Source organism: Hippocampus comes, unplaced genomic scaffold (genome assembly GCF_001891065.2).
Source record: "Hippocampus comes isolate QL1 unplaced genomic scaffold, H_comes_QL1_v1.1 scaffold168, whole genome shotgun sequence".
NCBI lineage: Eukaryota > Metazoa > Chordata > Actinopteri > Syngnathiformes > Syngnathidae > Hippocampus > Hippocampus comes.
The window spans coordinates 413,148-433,306 of record NW_017805955.1 but is presented as its reverse complement, the minus strand read 5'-3'; the positions used below and the strand labels follow the sequence as shown (position 1 = coordinate 433,306).

Genomic DNA, 20,159 nt, shown 5'->3' with positions numbered 1-20,159 from the left:
GGCATATTCTCGAAACGAAACCATCTTCGCCTTTTCCACCGCCATATTGAACATGTTTCAAATAAATTAACGTTCTTGCAGATTTTCGGTAATCACACGTTTGAATCTTTTTTTAACTATTATTATCGTAAATAGAACAGAGCACGTGCTAATTATTTAGTTTCATTTTTATTTAAAAATAAAAAAATACATACATAGATGCATACATAATTAACAGGACGACAACGCGCGAACGCGCGTTTTGAAAGCTCCAGTGCGCGTGCTCGGCTGGCTTGTTGCGAGGGATTGAAGCCTCGGGGGCGCGCACGCAGGAAGTCCCGTCGTTTCACGTCACGTCGAGGCACGTCACTGTACGTCACGGGTCCGCATCGACCCACACAAGAGATGCTGAGGTGACAACCCTGAGCAGGAGAAACCAATCTGGGAACCTTTTCCCACCCTCTTTTTCCGACTCCACGCCACGATGGGATCCAGCTCCGCGTCGCCCCGGGCCTCTTCCGCGGATTTAGCGGCCCTTATCTAACCACACCCGGGCTGTTCGTTTTCGGATCAAGGCGAGGTAAAGACCTTCACTTCGCATTCACATTCGCGTCCCTCGCCATTTTCCCCCAAGCGTCGCTGTTTGTGTCACCACGATTGATAGCGTCCGTTTCCACGCCATTTAGAGTCAGTCTGCTGCTTTGGCAACGTTCTCGCCACGCAACGGTTGCTGTTAGTGTCCACTGTCACTGCGGCGGCGGTGCATCCCCCCACCCCACTCTAAAAACACGGCACGCTGCTTGCTTAGCTTCGTGGTCGTGTTCGTGTGAACGTATTGTACAGTCACGCGCGATTTGAACGCCGGCGGCTCATATTCACGCCACAGCCGAGTCCTGCGTGGGTCAGCTCGTCATGCATGAATGCATGATGCTGAGTGGACGGTGGTTGAACGGTGGGGTGTGGGTGGATGTCGCCCCATGCTGGCTCCACACCAGCATGTGCAGCACAAAATGGAGTCAGATGTGGTTTGAGATGTGCAGGTATTTATTCATTTTTCAATTAATTTTCTGTTGAACATTTATATTAAAATGTTATTTTGTTATTTTATTGGCACGCATACAATTGCACACCATCTTTATATTACAACATTAATATTATGCTAATCCATGTTTTACTACACATTTATAGTTTTGACATGTTCTGCTCTGCTGTACATTTATATTTTCTTTATGCCCTTGCATTTATTTTAATATATTATTTAGTTTGTGGTGTACTTATATTTTAACATTTATATGTTTTAAAATTCAAATATATATAATTCGTAGTTATGCAGCATAACAATACCCCATCTTTTTTTTTAATATTATTTAATAATCAGGAGAACAAATTTTAGAAATATGAACATGTGTGTGTGTAGCAGACAAGTAAACATTGTACGTAAATATACATGCAAAAAGTATCGTAGCAATGTAAAAATGTAATAAATGATGTGCAGCAGCACATTCAGAAAAAACGAAAACAGATTTGCAACAAAACTTGTTTATAAATAAAATAAATACATTTAAAAAGATTTATGTACTGAGAACAAAAAAAAAAATCTGTTATTTTTGTATGAAGGAAATTAAATGGCTTTAAGGCAGTTTGAAATGCGAAACAGTGACAGTTACCCAATCAGGACACTTCATTAGGCCCCTTCGCACAATCTAGTAAAGTACATGCGCTCTGATTCAAATGAATTTGACACAATTTTAAGATTTGAGACTGTATTTAGGATTGTGGCTGTAATTTGCGCTACATCACACAGGGAGCCACTGTGGCACAGAACGATGGTCACCATGGAGACGGTAGGAGGATGGTGTGGATCACGGACGTGTGTGATTCATGGCGGTCTTGGAGGGTGGTGTCGCTCTCACAATCTGCTCCTCTTTGCCCGCTAGTTGCTCCGAGGGAGAATCTCACTCAACGCTTTTGTGGAGTTAATCCGTCATTGAGCTCAATCCTGGCAAAATTTGCTGAGGTGTTGCATGATTTCGTGCACACTCGTAACAGTGCTAACTCTGTTCTATGCAGCATCTTAAAACTTGACTGGAAAACCTCCATGACATTATATTCATCCACTTTTTGCCCCCCCCCCCAAATTAAAATCAAATCAAAGGCTGCTTGGAAATGCATCTAAAATTCGACACCACTTCTTGATCATTTAGATGTCATGTGCAGCTCTACTTTGGAGTCACCTTCCTGTGACCACGGTTCACCTAAAGCACAGCGCAGTTGAGCGTCCACAGACGACAATCCATCATTGCCGCGTCTCATCCACGTGCTGAAGCATAGCACCCGCGTCGAGGCCGAGGTCGTGTTTCACGGCTGCCTTGTGCGATGGTGTCCCGTCTAAAAACTTGATGGATGGCTTCTTTGATGTTCCGGATAGAGTCCCTGTGAAGGCCTGTTACGTAAGGCCACGTGTCGAGCGATGAATGAAATGTTTGTGCAAGTGTTATGGGGAAGCATCTTCTTACTACGCAGCTAAAACTGTCGCTAATCTTTCCGTCGTCAGGTTCCGATTCTTTGGTAAATCGCCGGGGGAAAGTGATGTGGGAGTCAACGAAGGCGCGGTCTGCTTTTGGAGGCAGCTGCAAAGAGGCTGGCAGGTCTTGCTCCCAAGCTGAAGGCTTATATGATGTCTTGTCAGCTGCAGCGTAGACACTCGAGTGATGGGCAAGCTTTAGAGCTCAAGGGCCACATTTGCGTTTTCAGTGACAGCTGGGCGTGTAGGAAAAAAAAAAAAATCATGGTGATTTTCAAAATTGTGTTATTTAGAATTCATTTAATCCTAATTGTGGTTGGATATGGCAACATTGTAAGATTTTACGATATATGTACGTAGATAACATGCATGTCCACCACCGTGTGTGTGTGTGTGTGTGTGTGTGTGTGTGTGTGTGTGTGTGTGTGAGTACTTACCTTTTGTTGCCAGCATTTTAGACTCAATGGCTGTGTGTTGAATTGTTTTAAAGGTACAGTAATTTTACACAGTTATACATGCTTTACACTCACAAAATAATTTATGGAGCAAAGTCTCCATTATTCAACGTCGTCTTTCTTCGACATTCAAGTATATATTCCTCATGAAGTCGCTTCACAATGTCATGTATGTGCGTTACGTGACTTAAAAAATTGTTTTTTTTTTGGTGATCTTTTGTATCATTTCTCATCCGCAGAGTTGTTTGACAGGCTCCAGATGCTCGGCCCCATTTGAGACTGTCGCTTAAGAGTGGTGGAGGGCGCGGGGCAGAGGCAGCGTAGCGGTCCGGTTCTTCAGGCGGCATGAGCGGGGGAGCGGAGCAAGCCGACATACTCAGCGTGCTCTCCCTGGTCAAGGAACGATGGAAAGTGGTGAGTGCTGCCGTTGGTTTAGCTGGAAGGAGTCGTCAGTCACATCTGTGCAAGTCCGAAGTGAATCGCCAGTCTCGACTTTCACGTTTCAAACACATGCCACTGGTTAACTTTCAACAACCGCGTGGTTAGCGCGCATACTTCTTTCACCCCTGTTACAATTGGATGCCATCGAAAAGGGCTTGACAAAAAGCAACTGCATACTATACCAAAATCTGTACGTTACAACATTTTTGAGATGTGTACAGGAGTATCCAACAACCGTAGACAAGAAAAATAACTCTTACACTCTAGACCTGAGTGCCTTCGGCGACGCTAAACGAATGGCTATGCATTCCATTAGCTTTGGCGGGAACGTCGCCACTGCCAACATGGCCGCCACGTAAGCACGTCTGTTTGTTGTCTATGACAATAGCAGCGCATCCTGGAAATACTGTTTCCGTCTGTTGACTGCTCTAGTGAACAACAGCGAACGATTCTGGAACAAACAGACGAGTTTTGCTGTCCATTAAATTTGAAATCTGTTAAATCTTGCGTCCCTGGCAAGTGATATCAGTGCATTAATCGTAAACTTGTCACATAGTTCAATGAATAAATTTCATCTGAGCAAGTCCCAAATCAAACGTAAAAGTAAAAATTCTCAACTTCAGTCTAATTTGAGTCGTGTGACCCGAGGCGCACCGGACGTTTTCCAGGGTCGCAAGTAGCATTGCGGCAGAGCAAGGTCTAAAAATAGCCTCGCCGTTGCTATTTCTGGCCCTAATTGAGCTATAAAAGGGGCAAGAGAGAGGGCGCGTCGTTCCCAGAGAGACAAAGCCAGCGAGACCAACTCCTTGGGTGCCGGCCGCGTTAGCTCCTCGCCGTGTTGCCGCTTACATAAGAATGCTGCAGTTAATCTCCGCATGGAGGACGGTGAAGGGCACGCGGCGGTTTAGAGGGAAATCAAAGCCCCGCTTAGTGCTGAGAGGTGAGAGTGTAATGTTTGCGGAGGCAGGGTGCAAATTAGGCGAGAATACGCGCGCACGCGTGCCGTCTGGCAGCCATGTGCCTTTCCCCCGGTGTGTTGAACGGAGGCTGGCGTGTTTAGATAGCAGCCTGTCTTTCACGAGAGGACTGGATGGATGCACGCGGAATCTTAACGAGTTTAATGCAGGGCAATCCAGCCCACTGAGCATTTCCATGAGACGGGAGTCCTGTCATTTTTGTTGCATTCATTTGTCCTAAAAATGATTAATTCAAATGTATTTGCTCTTTGTTTAAAAGGAAAAAAAAGACATCTCATTAAGTAGTTGAAAAACAAGTAAAATTTGTGATGTTTCCGTGTGAAACAAGGAATTAATTTAGTTTTTTTTTCCCACCTCCCTTGTCATCCAGGTGAAAAAGATCGGGGGCGGTGGTTTTGGGGAGATCTACGAGGCGCTGGATCTGCTAACGCGGGTCAGCGTCGCGCTCAAGGTGGAGTCGGCGCAGCAGCCCAAGCAGGTACTCAAGATGGAGGTGGCCGTGCTCAAGAAGCTGCAGGGTGAGTCCTCCAACGCATTCGATCCGATCGGTTTCATTTTTCACCCGATTGATCGTTCTGACCGCTGTGACCTCCGGAGGTTGGTTACCCGAGACGATGGTTGGGATTCTTGCCAGAGGCCATTCAGGAACAGTCTTGCCCTGAAGAGACGCAGGAAATCGGCCGTTGTGCTTTGAAGCGGACCTTTTGTAAGGTCACTTTGAGGTCATTTCCAGGGGTCCTTCAAAGGCACGGTCGTTCCGAAAATGTCATCAGATTGCTGTCAAATTTGAACCGTGTCGAGACAGAAGGGGGCGGCATTTCTCTTAGCAACCTAAAATTTGGTTGCCGGCTGTTTTATGAGTAGCTCCACAAAATATACTTAAACTCCACAAAATCAGAGCGTGAAGCTTTTATTCGAGACTCACTTTGGATAGCATCCCTGTTTCCGGTGGTGCACAACATAACAATTAAAACATTTTCTCTTCTTCTAACGCACATGCCCTTCATGTTGCTCTTCATCCGAGTGAAAAATCAATGGGCCGAGATCATGTTATCCATCTAATGGCCTCGGCCCAGTGTTGTCGTGCTTGCGCTGGTTCCCCCGAGGGAATGTAACCGGAGATGAAACTTGACTCCTCAGATCTTCGTCTCAAACACTGCAGAGCCACACAGCTGTTAAGAGAAAGTATCGAGAGGAGCCTCACGCTAAGACCAGTGGAAGTCCGCCATTTTGTCCTGAAGCGGCCATTTGAGGCTCATTCCGGAGATTTCAAGGGGTCCTTGACAAACAAACTAAGTCCTAGAACTTTTGTCTGATTGCTACCAAATTTGAAGCACATGGGACACACTAAAGTGGGCAAATGTTACGTTTTTGTTCTTGCCTGTGGCCAGAGAAGATTTGTGACTCAACGTTGCTACCAGATTTGAATTTTGTCTACCAGAAACAATAACAATAACTCGCCATACAACACATCACTCGGATCAAAATTCAGCCCCCAAAACCGATTTCACTTATCAACATGAAATTTGTTACACATGTCCACCGTGAGAAGACCTACAAAAAAAAAAGTCCCTTGAAGCCACGTCAGAAGAACTTACAAAAAGACAAATGGGCAGCTCATGATGAAGCCGTTACCGCTCGGAAGGTTTTGCGGCCTCAGCTGCAATGTCCTGCAAGACTTAACGAGCCATCTGTTTTCAAGTGTTGACGCGATGTTACGGGTCAACACTAATAAATCGGGGTGGCCAACCAGTCCGAAGCACATCACTGTCTGACGTTGCACACGTTTTGCTCCTCGCAGGGAAGGACCACGTGTGCCGCTTCGTGGGATGCGGCCGCAACGACCGCTTCAACTACGTGGTGATGGAGCTTCAGGTCAGTTGCCTTTGTCTTGCCTTGCACAACAAACCTACTACTAGTACCGCTGTCCAAACGTGACGGCAGTTGAGACAGCCGAGCTAATCCATGTCTCCTGGCAGGGTCGTAATCTGGCCGACCTGAGGAGGAGCATGAGCCGCGGGACGTTCAGCATCAGCACCACCCTGCGTCTCGGCCGCCAAATCCTGGAGGCTATCGAGAGCATCCACTCGGTGGGCTTCCTGCATCGTGACATCAAACCAGTAAGCTGTTTTTTTTTTTCTTTTGTTTTGGTTTTGCTTTTGTTCACAAATGGGGGCGGGATTTGTTTCTGTACTATTTATTCATTTTATTTACCCATGTAGTATGATGACAGAAATGTCTTCTAAAATTCTTATGTAATAATAAAAAGAATAATAATAATAATAATGCACCACACTTTGCGCACCCCCTCCTTTCTGTTCATATTTTCACTGGGTTCTTGTTTTGTTCTCCTTCAGTCCAACTTTGCCATGGGTCGCTTCCCCAGCACGTGCCGCACATGCTACATGCTGGACTTCGGCTTAGCCCGCCAGTTCACCAACTCGTGCCAAGAGGTCCGACCGGTAAGTGTCCCTCCCCTCGCCGCCCACCCGTACACTGCCAGGGAACCAAGGAAACTTTTTTTTTTTTTTAAGTACTAACTTATCTCTATGTTTTTTCTCAGCCCCGCCCAGTGGCAGGATTCCGAGGAACGGTGCGTTACGCATCCGTCAACGCACACAAAAATAAGGTAAATATGTTATGTCCCAAAACTGTGGGAATCCACTAGAATTGGGTGTGTTTTGCTGATCTGGTGTGATACACTGACAGGGAAGAGTGGGGTGCACCCTCTCCGTCTGGATTTTTGATCTAGCTAATTTTATGCTAGCTCATTTTAAAATTGTGTGAAAGGTGTAGCTTTTTATGCTAACTCATTTTAAAATAATTTTTGTGATGTTTTTGACTTTTTTTTTGTGTGTGTGTTTGTTGGGGGTGCGTGCATACCTGGGGGAAAAGGATGTGGAATCTCTTTTGGGATTTTCTGATCTAGCTACATGCGTCTAACTTGTGCTAGCTAATTTCACAATTCTTTTGTGACATGTTTGACGTTTGTGTGCTATCTAATTTTTGAATGATTTGAGAAGTACTTGACTTTTTTGTATGTGTTTGACTTTTCGACACTAGCTAATTTTGAAAATATTTTGTGACATTATTTTGTTCTTGTGGTCGAATGATTGGGTGCACAGTTTCTGTCATGATTGTTTAATTAAGGTGCATGTGTTCACATTGTTTTATTTTCATAATTTCGTGATGTTTTGGCTTTGTTATGGCCATTTTTTTTTTTAATCTTTGCTTGGCGTGTGTGTGTGTGACATGTTGTCCACTTACTTGACACCTCAACCTCGGTGTACTTGTGCAGGAGATGGGTCGCCATGACGACCTGTGGTCCCTCTTCTACATGCTGGTGGAATTCCTTGTCGGCCAGTTGCCGTGGAGGAAGATCAAGGACAAAGTAAGGCAAAAACAGTCGCACCCGCCACGCATCTTGCAAGCACAAATAGCATTTGACCAGCTTGCGTTTGTTTTAACTCAGGAGCACGTGGGCAAATTAAAGGACACGTACGACCACCGTCTGATGCTCAAACACCTACCGGCGGAATTCAGTGTCTTCTTGGAACACATTTCCAGTCTGGACTACTTCACCAAGCCAGACTACCAGGTGACCAAGGCCTGCCGCCATTTTGTGGTCCGACATCAAATTTTTAGCAGCCCACAACATATGATATGCTCTGCTGTACCAAACTATGCAGCTATGTGGATATGAGTTGAGGAATTTCATTTTACACAAAAGGAGTGTTTTGTTGCCATCACTGCAGAAAGAAATATAGCAAGCACACTGTGGAATAATTATGAATATAGCAAATTAAAAAAGTGCTCAAAGTAAATGGGCCTTCTCCTGTTGTGCTCTTGTTGGCCACCAGGGGGCAGTGTGAGAAGATGGTCATAACTAAGCTGAATCGAATAAAGCTATCCCAACATGATAACTTTTTCTATGCCTCTAGGTCAGGAGTAGTTCAAATCAAGTCAATGTTTTCTTTACTTTGCAAATGAAGAAAATTCAGCTGAAAATCACACGATTGGCCCCAATTTCCTGTCACATGATGGGATCGGTACAACTCTAGTAATGATAAGACTGACCTTTTATTTTTTTTCCCTCTCAGCTGTTGATGTCGGTATTCGACAACAGCATGAAGACGTACAACGTGGTGGAGAACGACCCGTACGACTGGGAGAGGACATCCACCGACGGGACCCTGGTGATCAGCGCCAGCGCCACCACGCCGCAGCACCTCACCCGCCTCACGCCCGCACACATGGGGTGCGTCTCCTTTTCAAATCAACACTTTCGGTTATACTTTTAAACAACAATTTAAAATTGGGGGCACAGGCCTATCGTAACAGGATGATTGAAATGGCCTCAAGGACCCATGTGTGAAATTGAACAGCGAGCCTTCTATTTTGCTTTGAAGCAGCTAATCCTTACCCGGATTTGAAATTCAAAAAAAAAAAAAAAAAAAACTCTCACCCTAATTTGAAAAACTGCTTTCAAACCCTAACCCTTGTTAGATGCCCTGACCCAAGTTTGGAACCCTAATTTGAAACCCGAAGCAAAACATAAATGTTTCCAGGAACTGGACTTTTTCTTTTCATAACTCAAAGCTCACGCGGCTAACAGAGGTCCAAATCACTTCCTGTATCTTTTCCCGCTTCAGCATGGCCAACGCCTCTGTGATTCCGGGCGACCTGCTGCGCGAGAACACAGAGGAAGTTCTGCAGGATGAACAGCTCAGCGACGCTGACAACATCGGCGCGCCCGAACGCGTGCCGGGTTCTCCGGGCCACCCGCCGCGGACGCAGGAGGCTGACGTGTGGGAGGAGCTGGACCGCAACCGCAACCGGATACGCACGGCTTTGTGGAAGGTGAACTGCAAATTACCGTCGACATCATTTTTGTCCGAACCCTACATCAGTTCAGAACCTTAACTTTGTGCACATTGCGACCTGCCCTGCCGTCCAGGCTGCTGCCGAGGAGGAACAAAGCAACCCCCTGGGTAGCCCAGGCCACCAGAGCCCGTACGGAGGCCCCAGCGTGGGGTCGCCCGTCAAGATGTCGTCGGAGGAGCGCGAGGGCCCTCTGCTCAGGAAGCTGCGCAACATCCACAGCTTTGAGCTGGAAAGGAGACTGGGCCTGGAGTCCAAACCCAATCCAGAACGCTTCCTAGAGGCCTGGTACGTACCCAGAGACTCTCTGGAACCCGAACCGGGCTTGAAACCCCAATTTGAAGCACAATTTGGTTTGAAGACCTACTTGGAAATCTTAAAGCTAATTTCCCCCCCGATTCATGACTTGAAATTCGAACCCTCGCTCGGAACTCTTCTTTGAACCGTTAACCTTGATTTGAAACCCGAGTGCTTACATGAAATCCTTCTTTGAAAACGTCTTGAAACCCTAATTTTGACCCCAAACTGCACTGAATTAACCAACTCTAGTCCTTGTGTTGTTCAGTGTATACTTAGTGTCTGTTTGGTGTCATTTTAGTTCCACAAAGCAGACGCCCAGCAGCGCCCAGCAGCAGCAGCAACAGCAAAAACAAGAGGATGAGGAGGCAGCCGAGGGGGCCGCCATCATCCCAGTGAACCAAGCTTTAGCTCCTCCTAACGGAGAGCGTCGCGAGCGGGTTTGGCACTACGACGAAGAGTTCCTTTCCGGCGGCGGCGGCGATGGCGGCGGGTCTCCCAAAGCACCGTCTCCCGCCTCTCTGGAGCACGGCGACGGGGCTGCCAGCAGCGGGGGCTTCGTGGCCCTCAACCTCAGCTCAGGCCGGCAGGACGTGGACTCACGGGACTGGGTTCTGGTGGAGCGGCCCGGAACAAAAGCCAGCTCCAGCCCTTCAGAACAGGAAGAGGAAGAGGAGGAGGCGGAGGTCCTGCAGGAACCGGGGTGGGAGCGGGGCGTGCTGAGTCCCGGCTCTGGGAAAGCAAAGCCGGACAGCACGGCTTCCTCCAAGGAGAGCGCGAAAGCCGACAAACTCGAGCTCAGTGTGGGGCCTGCGGAGGCCCTGCCGCCCGTCACCCCCACCAGCCCGGCCGAAGCGCTGACGGAGGGGATCCTCACCCAGGTAAGACCTAGCCCATCGTGCTGTGCTTTTTTTGGGGTCGGGGGGGGGGGGGTCACTATTCAAAGGCTGCTGAGTCGGCGTTCTTGCTGTCAATCCTCATTTCTGGCAACTCTGCTGTGGAGACAAACAAAATGCTTGGTAACCCGTGTTTCCCAACCTTTATGAAGTCAAGGCATAAGCATAAGCGCAAAGCGTATCTTTTGCCTTATAGTAAAATTGTCCAGGTCATTTTTTTAATGTTTCTGGGAAGATAAGGGAAAAAAAGCCCACAAGAATTTCGGTGAACAAGAGGAATCCAGTGGCCTCGATTCAACCTTGACAATTCCAGTTACTTGGCTGATTGAAAATTAACATGGACCGAGAGACACTGTGGCTGGGAATCACTGGTTCATGTGAACATTAAATCCACACTTTGTTAATTGTGTTTCGGCATGGAGGTGCTTTTGGCTTTGATTTGCAGATCATGCTTGAGTTGATTTGAACTTTTCATGTGTGAGTGACACCACTCAGAAGTTTTGCTCGCTTGAAATGGCAAAAATCATCATTAGCGATGGGCATTTGACCACGTCTTTTTTTTTTGTTAGTTTTTTTTTAAAATACTCCCTCCCAAGGCAGCGCATTGCAGAGTCGACATTCTTTCCCCTCCATTCCATGTCGGTGCTATGTAGAGCAGTGATACGTTTTCTGTTACTACCTTTAAGGCGGAAAATTGTCCGGTCGACTTTGTGCCCCAATTTCTAATTCACTGTTCCCCCATTTCTGTGTCAATGGCATTTATCCAGAACAGTTAAAAAAAATTATGAAAAAAACGCAGCATGGAAGCTGCTTCTGAAACTTCCTCCTGAGGCAGAAAATTGCCCGGTCAGCCTTATACCCCTCCATTCCGTGGAGAACAGTGATATGGAAACAAGTTTTCCCGTCAGTTTCACCGCCCCTCCTCTCTCCACCCTCCCATCTCTTAGCACCCAACCTCTCCTCCGTCCCTGCCCGAGGAAGTGGCCACCCGGACCTCGGGGCCCATCCCTCTGCGCTCCCCCAGCCCTCACACCCTCTTCAGCACCCTGTCGGACCCTCTCCACCAGCGCCACCCCCTGGCCATGAGGCGTAGCCAGTCTGCCGACCAGCACCGGGACCGGCCACCGTCTTCTTCCTCTTGCCACGCTTCCTTACCGCTTCCGCTCAGACCCTCACCCAGTCGCAGGAAACTGCCCGCCATCCCGGCCGGCGCCGCCAACGCCAACTTCCCCTCTGTCATTCATATAACCAGGGCCCAGCTGCAGCAGGTGACCGGCCCCTTCACAGCGGAACCTCTTAAGTCCAGTGCAAAAAAAAAAAAAAAAAAAAAAGACAAATCTAAATCGAGGCATGTTCATGTTAATTTTGCGCAACATCTTGGCTTGTTTTTGTGATTGACGGGGTCGGAAGTCCATCTTTTTTAAAGAAGTGAAGCAAATATTAAAAGTCTCTGTTATATGAACATGAATGCACGTGAAATTATATGCATCGCAAAATGAGTCAGAATGCGCACGGAGACTATTACCAGCCAGCCAAATCCACACTCTAATTTGCCGACACCCACGTCACTCACCAGACCATGCCCTAGACTACAACGAGAGGATGGCGACCCCAAGTGGGCAAAAATAATACCCATGCTCATTTTATTGTGTTTAATCCCGCAAAAGCAATTTTTCGCCGATCAATCGGTGGGCTAATTGCTTCAATACTCGATTTAAGAAAATATTCCATAGCTGCAGCTGTCAAATTTTGCCCAAAACAGCCAAAGAAAAGGCAAAATGCAAACATCACGTCTGTGACTTCGGAGGTTCCACTCTAAATCGACCTCCATTCAGCTACTATGGCAGATCATTTTTTTTTTCCTTTGTTCATTTTGTGGCTGCTTGTTTTGGCTTCTGCAACCTCCCCTCCCCCTCTGGTTTTCTTTGCTGAAACGCTGATGCTCATGCATTGACAGCATGGCTCGAACACGTGTTCTTGCCACAAGTGATCTGAGCACAAGTGTGTGTGTGTGTGTGTGTGCTTGCGTGCGTGCGTGCGTGCGTGCGTGTGTGTGTGAGTGAGTGAGTGTTATGTGAGTGCAGCATGTGTGTGCGTTTGGAATGTCGACTCATGACCACAGGTCGCATGGTCTCTTTTGTTTCAGATCGTCTTTGTGCTCTCCATCTTCCTCTTCCTCTCTCTCTCCCTGTATTTGTTCCTCACCCTCTCTTCACTGAAGCCCCCTGCCAAGTTGCGTGAAACCAAACCTTTCCTGTCTGCCCGTCCCCGGTTTAGCACTCACGAGCTTGACTGACACCATGCCCCATAGCACGTGTTGTGTGTTTGATAACGGTAGCTATGGCACTGCATGCTGTTGTTGACCAACTAATCTCCATCGATCACCAAATCCGCTATTCGCGGGGGATGGGGATCGAGCCCTGCCGCCAACAGCGAAAAACTGCCAGTCCTTGACACACCACTAAAAAGGTTCACAAATGCCGATAGATGCCACAACATGGCGCTAAGCTACTACTTTTTATGGGACAGGGCATTATAGTACAGGTACAGTGCTGTAAAAAAAAAAAAAACTCCCAAATCGAGGGTGGTATTTTTCAGGGGGCTTAGTTAAAAACACAAATTCTTCACATTGTTTCAATTTTCGCCAGTAACCAAAGCAGTACCTCGGGGTTGTTGAAAAAAAAAAAAAAAAACGCGTTACTGATTTGTAATGCATTTCATACACAGCATAACTCAAGATGCTTCACTTGGAATTCAAAGTATAGCATTTAAAAGCAGGGTAAATTTGGCTCCTCCCTCTGCAGCTCACTTTCTTGACACCAATTACTACTTTCCTATTAAACTGGGACTTATAACATCTTGGCCTGGACAGAGAGAGCGCAAAAAGTTGTTCAACGGATAGGTAGGCAAAGGTTTTGGGGGGGGGGGGGGATTACACTGATGCGGTTGGACATTCACAAATGCGCCTCTTCTCAATTTTTGCTCAGGAATTTATCCCCCTTCTTCACTTATGAACCCCCAGGCTAAAACCATGTCTGCGATCAAAATATTGTTTGGCGCCGTGGAAATGAGTTGGAGGAGCTTTATTTAGTGAGCCCGTTGCACGATCTCCAAAGTAATTAAAATAAAGAAATAAAAAACGTGCTTTAGCACCATCTGCGGCATCTGTCGGCAATTCCAGAAATTTTTGTGGGGGTCTCAACTTCTCGTGCATGACCGCTATTCGCACCAGGGCTCAGTCACTATTCCACGCGAATAGCAGCGGTTCACTGAACTCCCAAATTTCGCCTCCTGCATCAGGCTACTTGCTGGAGCGCCACAGCATGACATGTTGTAGTCTCTCAGCAACGAGCCTTTTTTCCAGCAATTAAAAACATACCCCCCACCCCCACCCCCCCGGGGGGTTTCGCAGCCTGTTCACTTGAAATATGTTTTCCCTTTGTCCGTCCCCTCCAGCTGACAGCTCAGCGTCCGTCCGGGCTGTCTTCGGGGTCGGACAGCGTCCACCCACCGGAGAGATTTGGCGAAGCCGAAGCGGAGCCCAGCGCGGACTCCCCGGGGACGCCCACGGACCCGCCGCCGGTCAACGGGGACGCCTCGAGTCCGGTGCCGAGCCGCCAAAGCGACTCCCCCCACTCCCCTCGTAGTCCCTCTTTGCCGAACGGACACCAGTCGCCGACCCCTCCCTGCTCTGAGAAAGACAATCTAGCCCCAGAAAAGCCGGGCAGCCAAATTTCCCCGTCCGCGCCTCGACGCCGGCAGAGTCGCATCCCCGTACTGGAACCGCCACCCCCGGGCTCAGCCAAAGAAAAACTGCTGCAGAAGAAAGCCAACAACCAGGTCCCGCTGCCATCCCCCTGCGCCTCGCCATCCCTCTCCGACCGCCGCGCACCCGCCGCCGTGGCCTCCCTGGCCAGAGATCCGCTGTCGTCGGCCTCGGACCGCTCCCAGGAGGAGGACTCGCTCATGGGCTCACGCTCGGACCGACACGGGGACGGCTCCCTGTCCTCCTCCTCCAGCCCCATGTCCCGGCGGAGCAGGATCCCTCGGCCCGTCCACTCTACCTTGTCCGCAGAGCAGCTGGCCGCCCAATTCCTGCCCCGCCCGCCTCCTGGGAAGCCGCCATGCCGCAACACGGTGGAGGGCAGGTGCTTCAACATTTCATTGTCTTTTTTTAAAAATAATGAATTCACATTACAGTGTTTTTTTTAAACCAGCGTTGTCAATGGACATCTTTGTTTTAAAGTCAAACAAAAAGACCAGGCAGCTCCCTGGCTCAGCAGATCGTCAAAGAAAGTGAAATTTTACTTCAATAAATTAATAGCTGGTTAAAATTTTCACTCATCTTTGCTTTAAGTTGAAAAAAAAAAATGGAGTGCAGGAAGTTGCGAGCATTTTGGCTCCGATGCAGCCCTGAAATTTGTTCCACCTGAAATGACCTCTGTCCCCCATTTAGGATCCGACGCTACCGCATCCGATCGGGCAGCACCAGCGACTCGGACCTCCTGACCTGCCTGGCTCAGCTGATGCACGGCGCCCGCGGCTCCGCCGCGCCGTCGTCCGGAAGCTGGCGTAAGGGGCCGACGGGCGTCAGCAGCCTGACCGGCTCGCCGCATCACGTCCGCAGCTCCAGCGCCTCGCCTCGCAGCTCGTCCTCGCTGCAGCGTTCCGTCAGCTCCTCGCCCTCGCGCCACGAGCACCGCGGCAGCTTCGGAGGAGGAGGAGAAAGCTGCCAGGGCCGCAGCCGCTCGCCGCCCAGCTTTTCCGGATCGCCTCCGCCGCGCCGACTCTTCCACCACCACCACCAGGAAACGTGCTGCAGCCGGCAGGCCCGCACCGCCGCCTTGCACCTGTCCAGGGCGAAGGGCTGCAGTCGGGAAGGCAAGTGCTCCAGCAAGCTGGCCAGATAGTTGCCCGGGAGGTGAACGCAGAACAGTTTTCGGTATCCCTCCTTCTCTTTCCGAACCTCATCGCGCGCCCCCCTTGTTCCATTACTGTTTTCTAATGTTCATGTTATCGTGTTGGATAACAAAATAGTGCAGCTGCGATTTTATTTCCTGTCCAGGGATCAGTAGTTGGTACTGTAGCACGGTGTTTTCCAACCTTTATTGAGCCAAATGGAAAAAGCGCAAGCGATTCAGTCATTCAAATACAATTTCAGTCACATCTTACAATTCTCCTTAAAAATGTACGATTTGCAGATAGGGCTGCAATTTAGGATTATTTAAATAAGTGATTCATCTGTTGATTATTTATTTATTTATTTGATTATTCGATGAAACTTTTTTTTATATACTTTCATTCTAAACAGGACTTATTTCAAATTAATAGTGCAGAAAATTCACAAAGAAATTTCCTAGGAGTCACTTACTGGTTTGGTCCATAACATGTCTGCCATTTTTTCGGGGTCTTTGTGTAATAGTGTTGCTAAGAAGCAGGAACTGACTGAAGACTTTTTTTTTTTTTTGAAACCATTCTAGTAACAGTACAATGAATATGCACAGGCAACAAGAAAACCATACTTTTTTTTTTTCAACATACTGTAGCACGGTGTTTTCCAACCTTTATTGAGCCAAATGGAAAAAGCGCAAGCGATTCAGTCATTCAAATACAATTTCAGTCACATCTTACAATTCTCCTTAAAAATGTACGATTTGCAGATAGGGCTGCAATTTAGGATTATTTAAATAAGTGATTCATCTGTTGATTATTTATTTATTTATTTGATTATTCGATGAAACTTTTTTTTATATACTTTCATTCTAAACAGGACTTATTTCAAATTAATAGTGCAGAAAATTCACAAAGAAATTTCCTAGGAGTCACTTACTGGTTTGGTCCATAACATGTCTGCCATTTTTTCGGGGTCTTTGTGTAATAGTGTTGCTAAGAAGCAGGAACTGACTGAAGACTTTTTTTTTTTTTTTTGAAACCATTCTAGTAACAGTACAATGAATATGCACAGGCAACAAGAAAATCATACTTTTTTTTTTTTTTGTACTCGCAGGAATGTGCTTCCCATAGTTGATGGCATAGATAGCCGAATGAAGAATGTTTCTTTCTTTTTGCGTAAATGAAGAGTAATTTTCGGCCCGGCTAAGTGAAATTGGATAACTTCCCTGGGCACATTAGCGGTTGGGAATCACTGCGACAGAGTGTCCTCTGGTAAGTCGCTTCCCTGTTCATTTATTTCGCGTTTACAGTGCGGTATATAGTCACTTATTTATCACTACTATGAATGCACTTGGTTTGCATACTGAGACTGTTTCGGCTTTTCAACAAAGCCGTGCCACGGTTGTACAGTTGTGTTCATGGAGATATTTCTTTGGATGCTTGGCATCCGTGAGACAAGTCCCCTCTCTCCTTTTTGGGTGTGCTCCACTTGAACGAAATCACTACTGAGATACAATCAGTCTTGTCGAGTGCGTGGAAACACGCGAACCTTCCTGTGCCTACTGAAGTCCCGAACCCATTTTGCGCCTTTTGATATCTGGCATTTTTGTGGTGACGCTCAGAAACCCTTTTTGCCCTGCCGGTGTGTCGACCCGGCATCGTTGCACCTTGGGAGGCAGTAAGAGAAGCTCCTTTCAGACCATTTGAAAGTCAGCCTTTTTGCGTGTGGCTCTTACAAAGAGGAGGAGATGGGTTGGCCCCGCAATTGGGTGCCATCAAAAGCCACTTTTACACTTCAATTGAGCCGACCTGACAATATTCCGAGGTAGTAACAGTTTCCACGCCTTTTTCAAGCCATTTCAAATCATGACAGAGTCAGGAAAGCTCTTGAATGCAAAGGAATGCTGCAAATTGCCCGGTCAGGGATGTGACGTTTTCACTACCTATTTTCTGTGTCAATATGATCCATGGCACTGATAATTGAGGGATCAACAATGTACTGAAATTCCGAAAAATGCTTGGACGGGTGGAAAATTGAAACACCCAACACTCATTTCTCCCACCTTGTTATATTGAAAGCAATTTACACTGTCCGACATTTGTTTTTCATCCCAGTTGCCGGGTTCTGTGAGGAAGTGAACACTTTTTCAGGATCTTTCTTGTGATAACGGGCTTGTGTTGCTAAGAAGCAGGAACTAAAGACTTTATTTTTAACTCTTCTAATAACAATAGAATGAATACACACGGGCGACAACACTAAGCGTATCGGTGATGAGTGAGTTGATTTTTCCTGGCACTTTTGGGCAGTTGTTGTATTTTGAAACAGTTTAGTAGCGGGACTCATTTCGACGTCTCATCTAAATTGTAAGCACTCGAGTGAGGGGGGAAAAAAATGGAATGACCTTAAGGCGTGGTTGTGCACGAGACCGAAAAGTAACCGCTCTTTGATTCCAGCACCAAAGCTTCTTCTCCGCTTGTACGATAAAAAAAAGCTTCTTATCCCACGGCACACAAATGCATTCCTGCATGCTGAATCCACTACTAAAACAAAATAAGCTGCATCTTTTTACCTCACTGTGACTAATACGTTGAAAAGCTTACCACGCAAACTTTATGATGATGTGCCGTTTTGTGAGTTGGTGCTCTCCTGGCCAATTTAGTCGAATTTCTTACAAAAGAAATGAACAGTATTTACGAGGTGACTGACATACTGTATTTGGGCACAGGCTGACCACATCTTGAAACATTTGGTGTTATAATGGCTACATTTGATTGCCAGTGCTATTTTTGCACTCCTTCCTACTAAATTCAATGAGAGCATTCTGCCTGGCCCTGTCCGGTGACACTACACCGATATACAATAATATATTTCCGATGCACTGTACCAGCTCGGCTTCATTTGGGATGGTTGGTTTTCCATTAGTACGGTAAACTGCAAAAATCATTTAGAATGATACGTGCTAATTCATAATTCATTCTGGACCCTAAAAGTGTTTGTTTGAGCAACTTGCAAATGTGACTTTTGGCGTAAGCCCTAACAAAGTTGATGAAACCCATCAAAGTTTGTGGCACCCTGCTGATTAGGATATTTTGCAGAATAAAATTGCGATAAATGATTTTTTTTTCTTTGTTTTTGGGGCCGCATTGTTTCTCGTTATTTTTGTCTCATGTTGTATAAAAATAAAAATCGGGCGACGTTTTGCCGTTATTGACAGCTAATATTGGCTAATTAAATCGGCCGGTGGAGATTGAATCAGTTAATTTTTCAGGCTCTAAAGGTGCAATAGGATGGACGCTATTTGACAAAATGACCTCATTTTTTTCATTTTATTCAAGAGGATCTTGTAAATGGAGAGCAAGTCGATACCGTTCACACAGAGCTAAGGCCAAACACAAAGCGAAGCTAACATTACCACGTGCATCTGCTCAACCACTCCGTTTGGAGCCCTGACTGACCCAAGTATTACAAATAATACCTTGTTTTACTAGCTAGTAGAGCCGAGTAGGTACAGTGCAATGGAACATTTTTTATCTGCACTGATTTTGAATGATTGTGATTTTTTTTTTTTTTTTTTTTTTAAGTGCAACCTCTAAACACCCCCTCCCCTTCTCTATACTCAAATAGGCTGCGCGGATGGATCACCTTGCCAAATATTTTGATACAACTCATGCTCTGAATGGTCACGGGCGCGTGTTTGTCGCGCTGCTTGTAAGCATGACCACCGTGCCGCTTGTTCGCCAACCGGCATTCAATTTGCTAGTCGGCATTTGGTCTGCTGCCTTTAACGCCTCTTCTACGGCCCCTTTTAAACGCAAAGAGATCCTTTTTTTTTTGCACTGTAAAATAATCCCAAATGCATTTTAAACAGGCTTTAGCGGAATTGAAGTTGAAACAACAGTAAAACGGCTACATTGAAAATTTCATCACGTTTTTGTGTTATTAACGTACACAAGTGGCGTGCAGTCGTAGCGTTAGCGCGTTTTGTTTGTTGTATTAGAAAGGGGTTGCTGTATTTTTACGAAATATTTACGTCTTATTTATTCATGGGGACATTTTGCTGGATATGGCCATCCATTATTTGAACTGATATTTATTTTTTAATAATTTTATTAATGGTTATGTATGTGTGGGTTTTATTCCATAAAATTCTCCATGGGAAAGAATGTATCAAGTGTTTTTTTTTGCATTGTATATAATTGTAATTATTTAAGTTGATGATATTATTTGTATCATATCAATGCCTTGTACAGTGATTTTTCTTGTTTTTATTTAGTTGTTGTTTTTTTTCTTTTGAAATTATTTTGTATTTTATTTTTATAAACTGGTTATAAATAAAATACTCATTCCGCATGCATATTCACACAGTTGTGGTGCCGTGTTTTTCCGTATGCTGGATATCTCATACAACAAATGCATCAAATAAATAAATACGATTTAATACATTAAAAAAAAAAAAGATATTTTTACAAGAAAGTATTTTCAATATACTAGGCACAATAAACGTGTTTATACTTTAGTGCAATTATTTATTCCACAAGCACTCAAGGTTAAAAGTATGTGTACTGTACCAAATAAAATTGATCAAGCATTATAATGAAATGCTAAACAAATGATAAAATGTAACATTTAAAATAAATAGTTTTTAGTTTTTTTTAACCAGAAAATATTTTGAATGTAAGACTTTAAACATTTTGTTGTGCAATATTTTTTTTAGTAGTCAAGTTAAAATGTAATAAAGCATACTAACGAACCATTAAAAGAAATATGAAAAATGCATTTAAAGAAAAATAATATTGAACAATAAATCCAATATTT

At 45.8% G+C, this 20,159-nt stretch overlaps 1 protein-coding gene and 1 long non-coding RNA gene across 4 annotated transcripts; one reads left to right on the top strand and one right to left on the bottom strand.

The window, feature by feature from the left end:
* The first annotated feature begins 222 nt into the window (after positions 1-222).
* On the top strand, positions 223-15,669 carry ttbk2a (tau tubulin kinase 2a). Of its 3 annotated transcripts, none has more exons than XM_019890564.1 (16): positions 223-559; positions 3,211-3,372; positions 4,747-4,894; positions 6,178-6,251; positions 6,356-6,496; positions 6,734-6,838; positions 6,940-7,005; positions 7,675-7,767; positions 7,849-7,974; positions 8,477-8,634; positions 9,029-9,236; positions 9,334-9,545; positions 9,856-10,435; positions 11,398-11,718; positions 13,907-14,598; positions 14,907-15,669. In XM_019890564.1, exons 2-16 carry the CDS (start codon positions 3,304-3,306, stop codon positions 15,358-15,360), a joined length of 3,447 nt encoding a protein of 1,148 aa, XP_019746123.1. In that variant the 5' UTR covers positions 223-559; positions 3,211-3,303; the 3' UTR covers positions 15,361-15,669. The 3 variants fall into 3 exon arrangements, with proteins under 3 accessions (XP_019746123.1, XP_019746122.1, XP_019746124.1); XM_019890563.1 differs by having other exon boundaries at positions 3,198-3,372; XM_019890565.1 differs by lacking the exon at positions 11,398-11,718 and having other exon boundaries at positions 3,198-3,372.
* LOC109528195 (uncharacterized) lies at positions 1,504-17,795 on the bottom strand. The gene is made up of 3 exons (XR_002170657.1): positions 16,920-17,795; positions 14,045-14,046; positions 1,504-1,514 (listed from the first exon to the last, which is right to left on the bottom strand). It is a non-coding gene; the product is annotated as an uncharacterized LOC109528195 (long non-coding RNA).
* Positions 17,796-20,159: the final 2,364 nt, after the last annotated feature.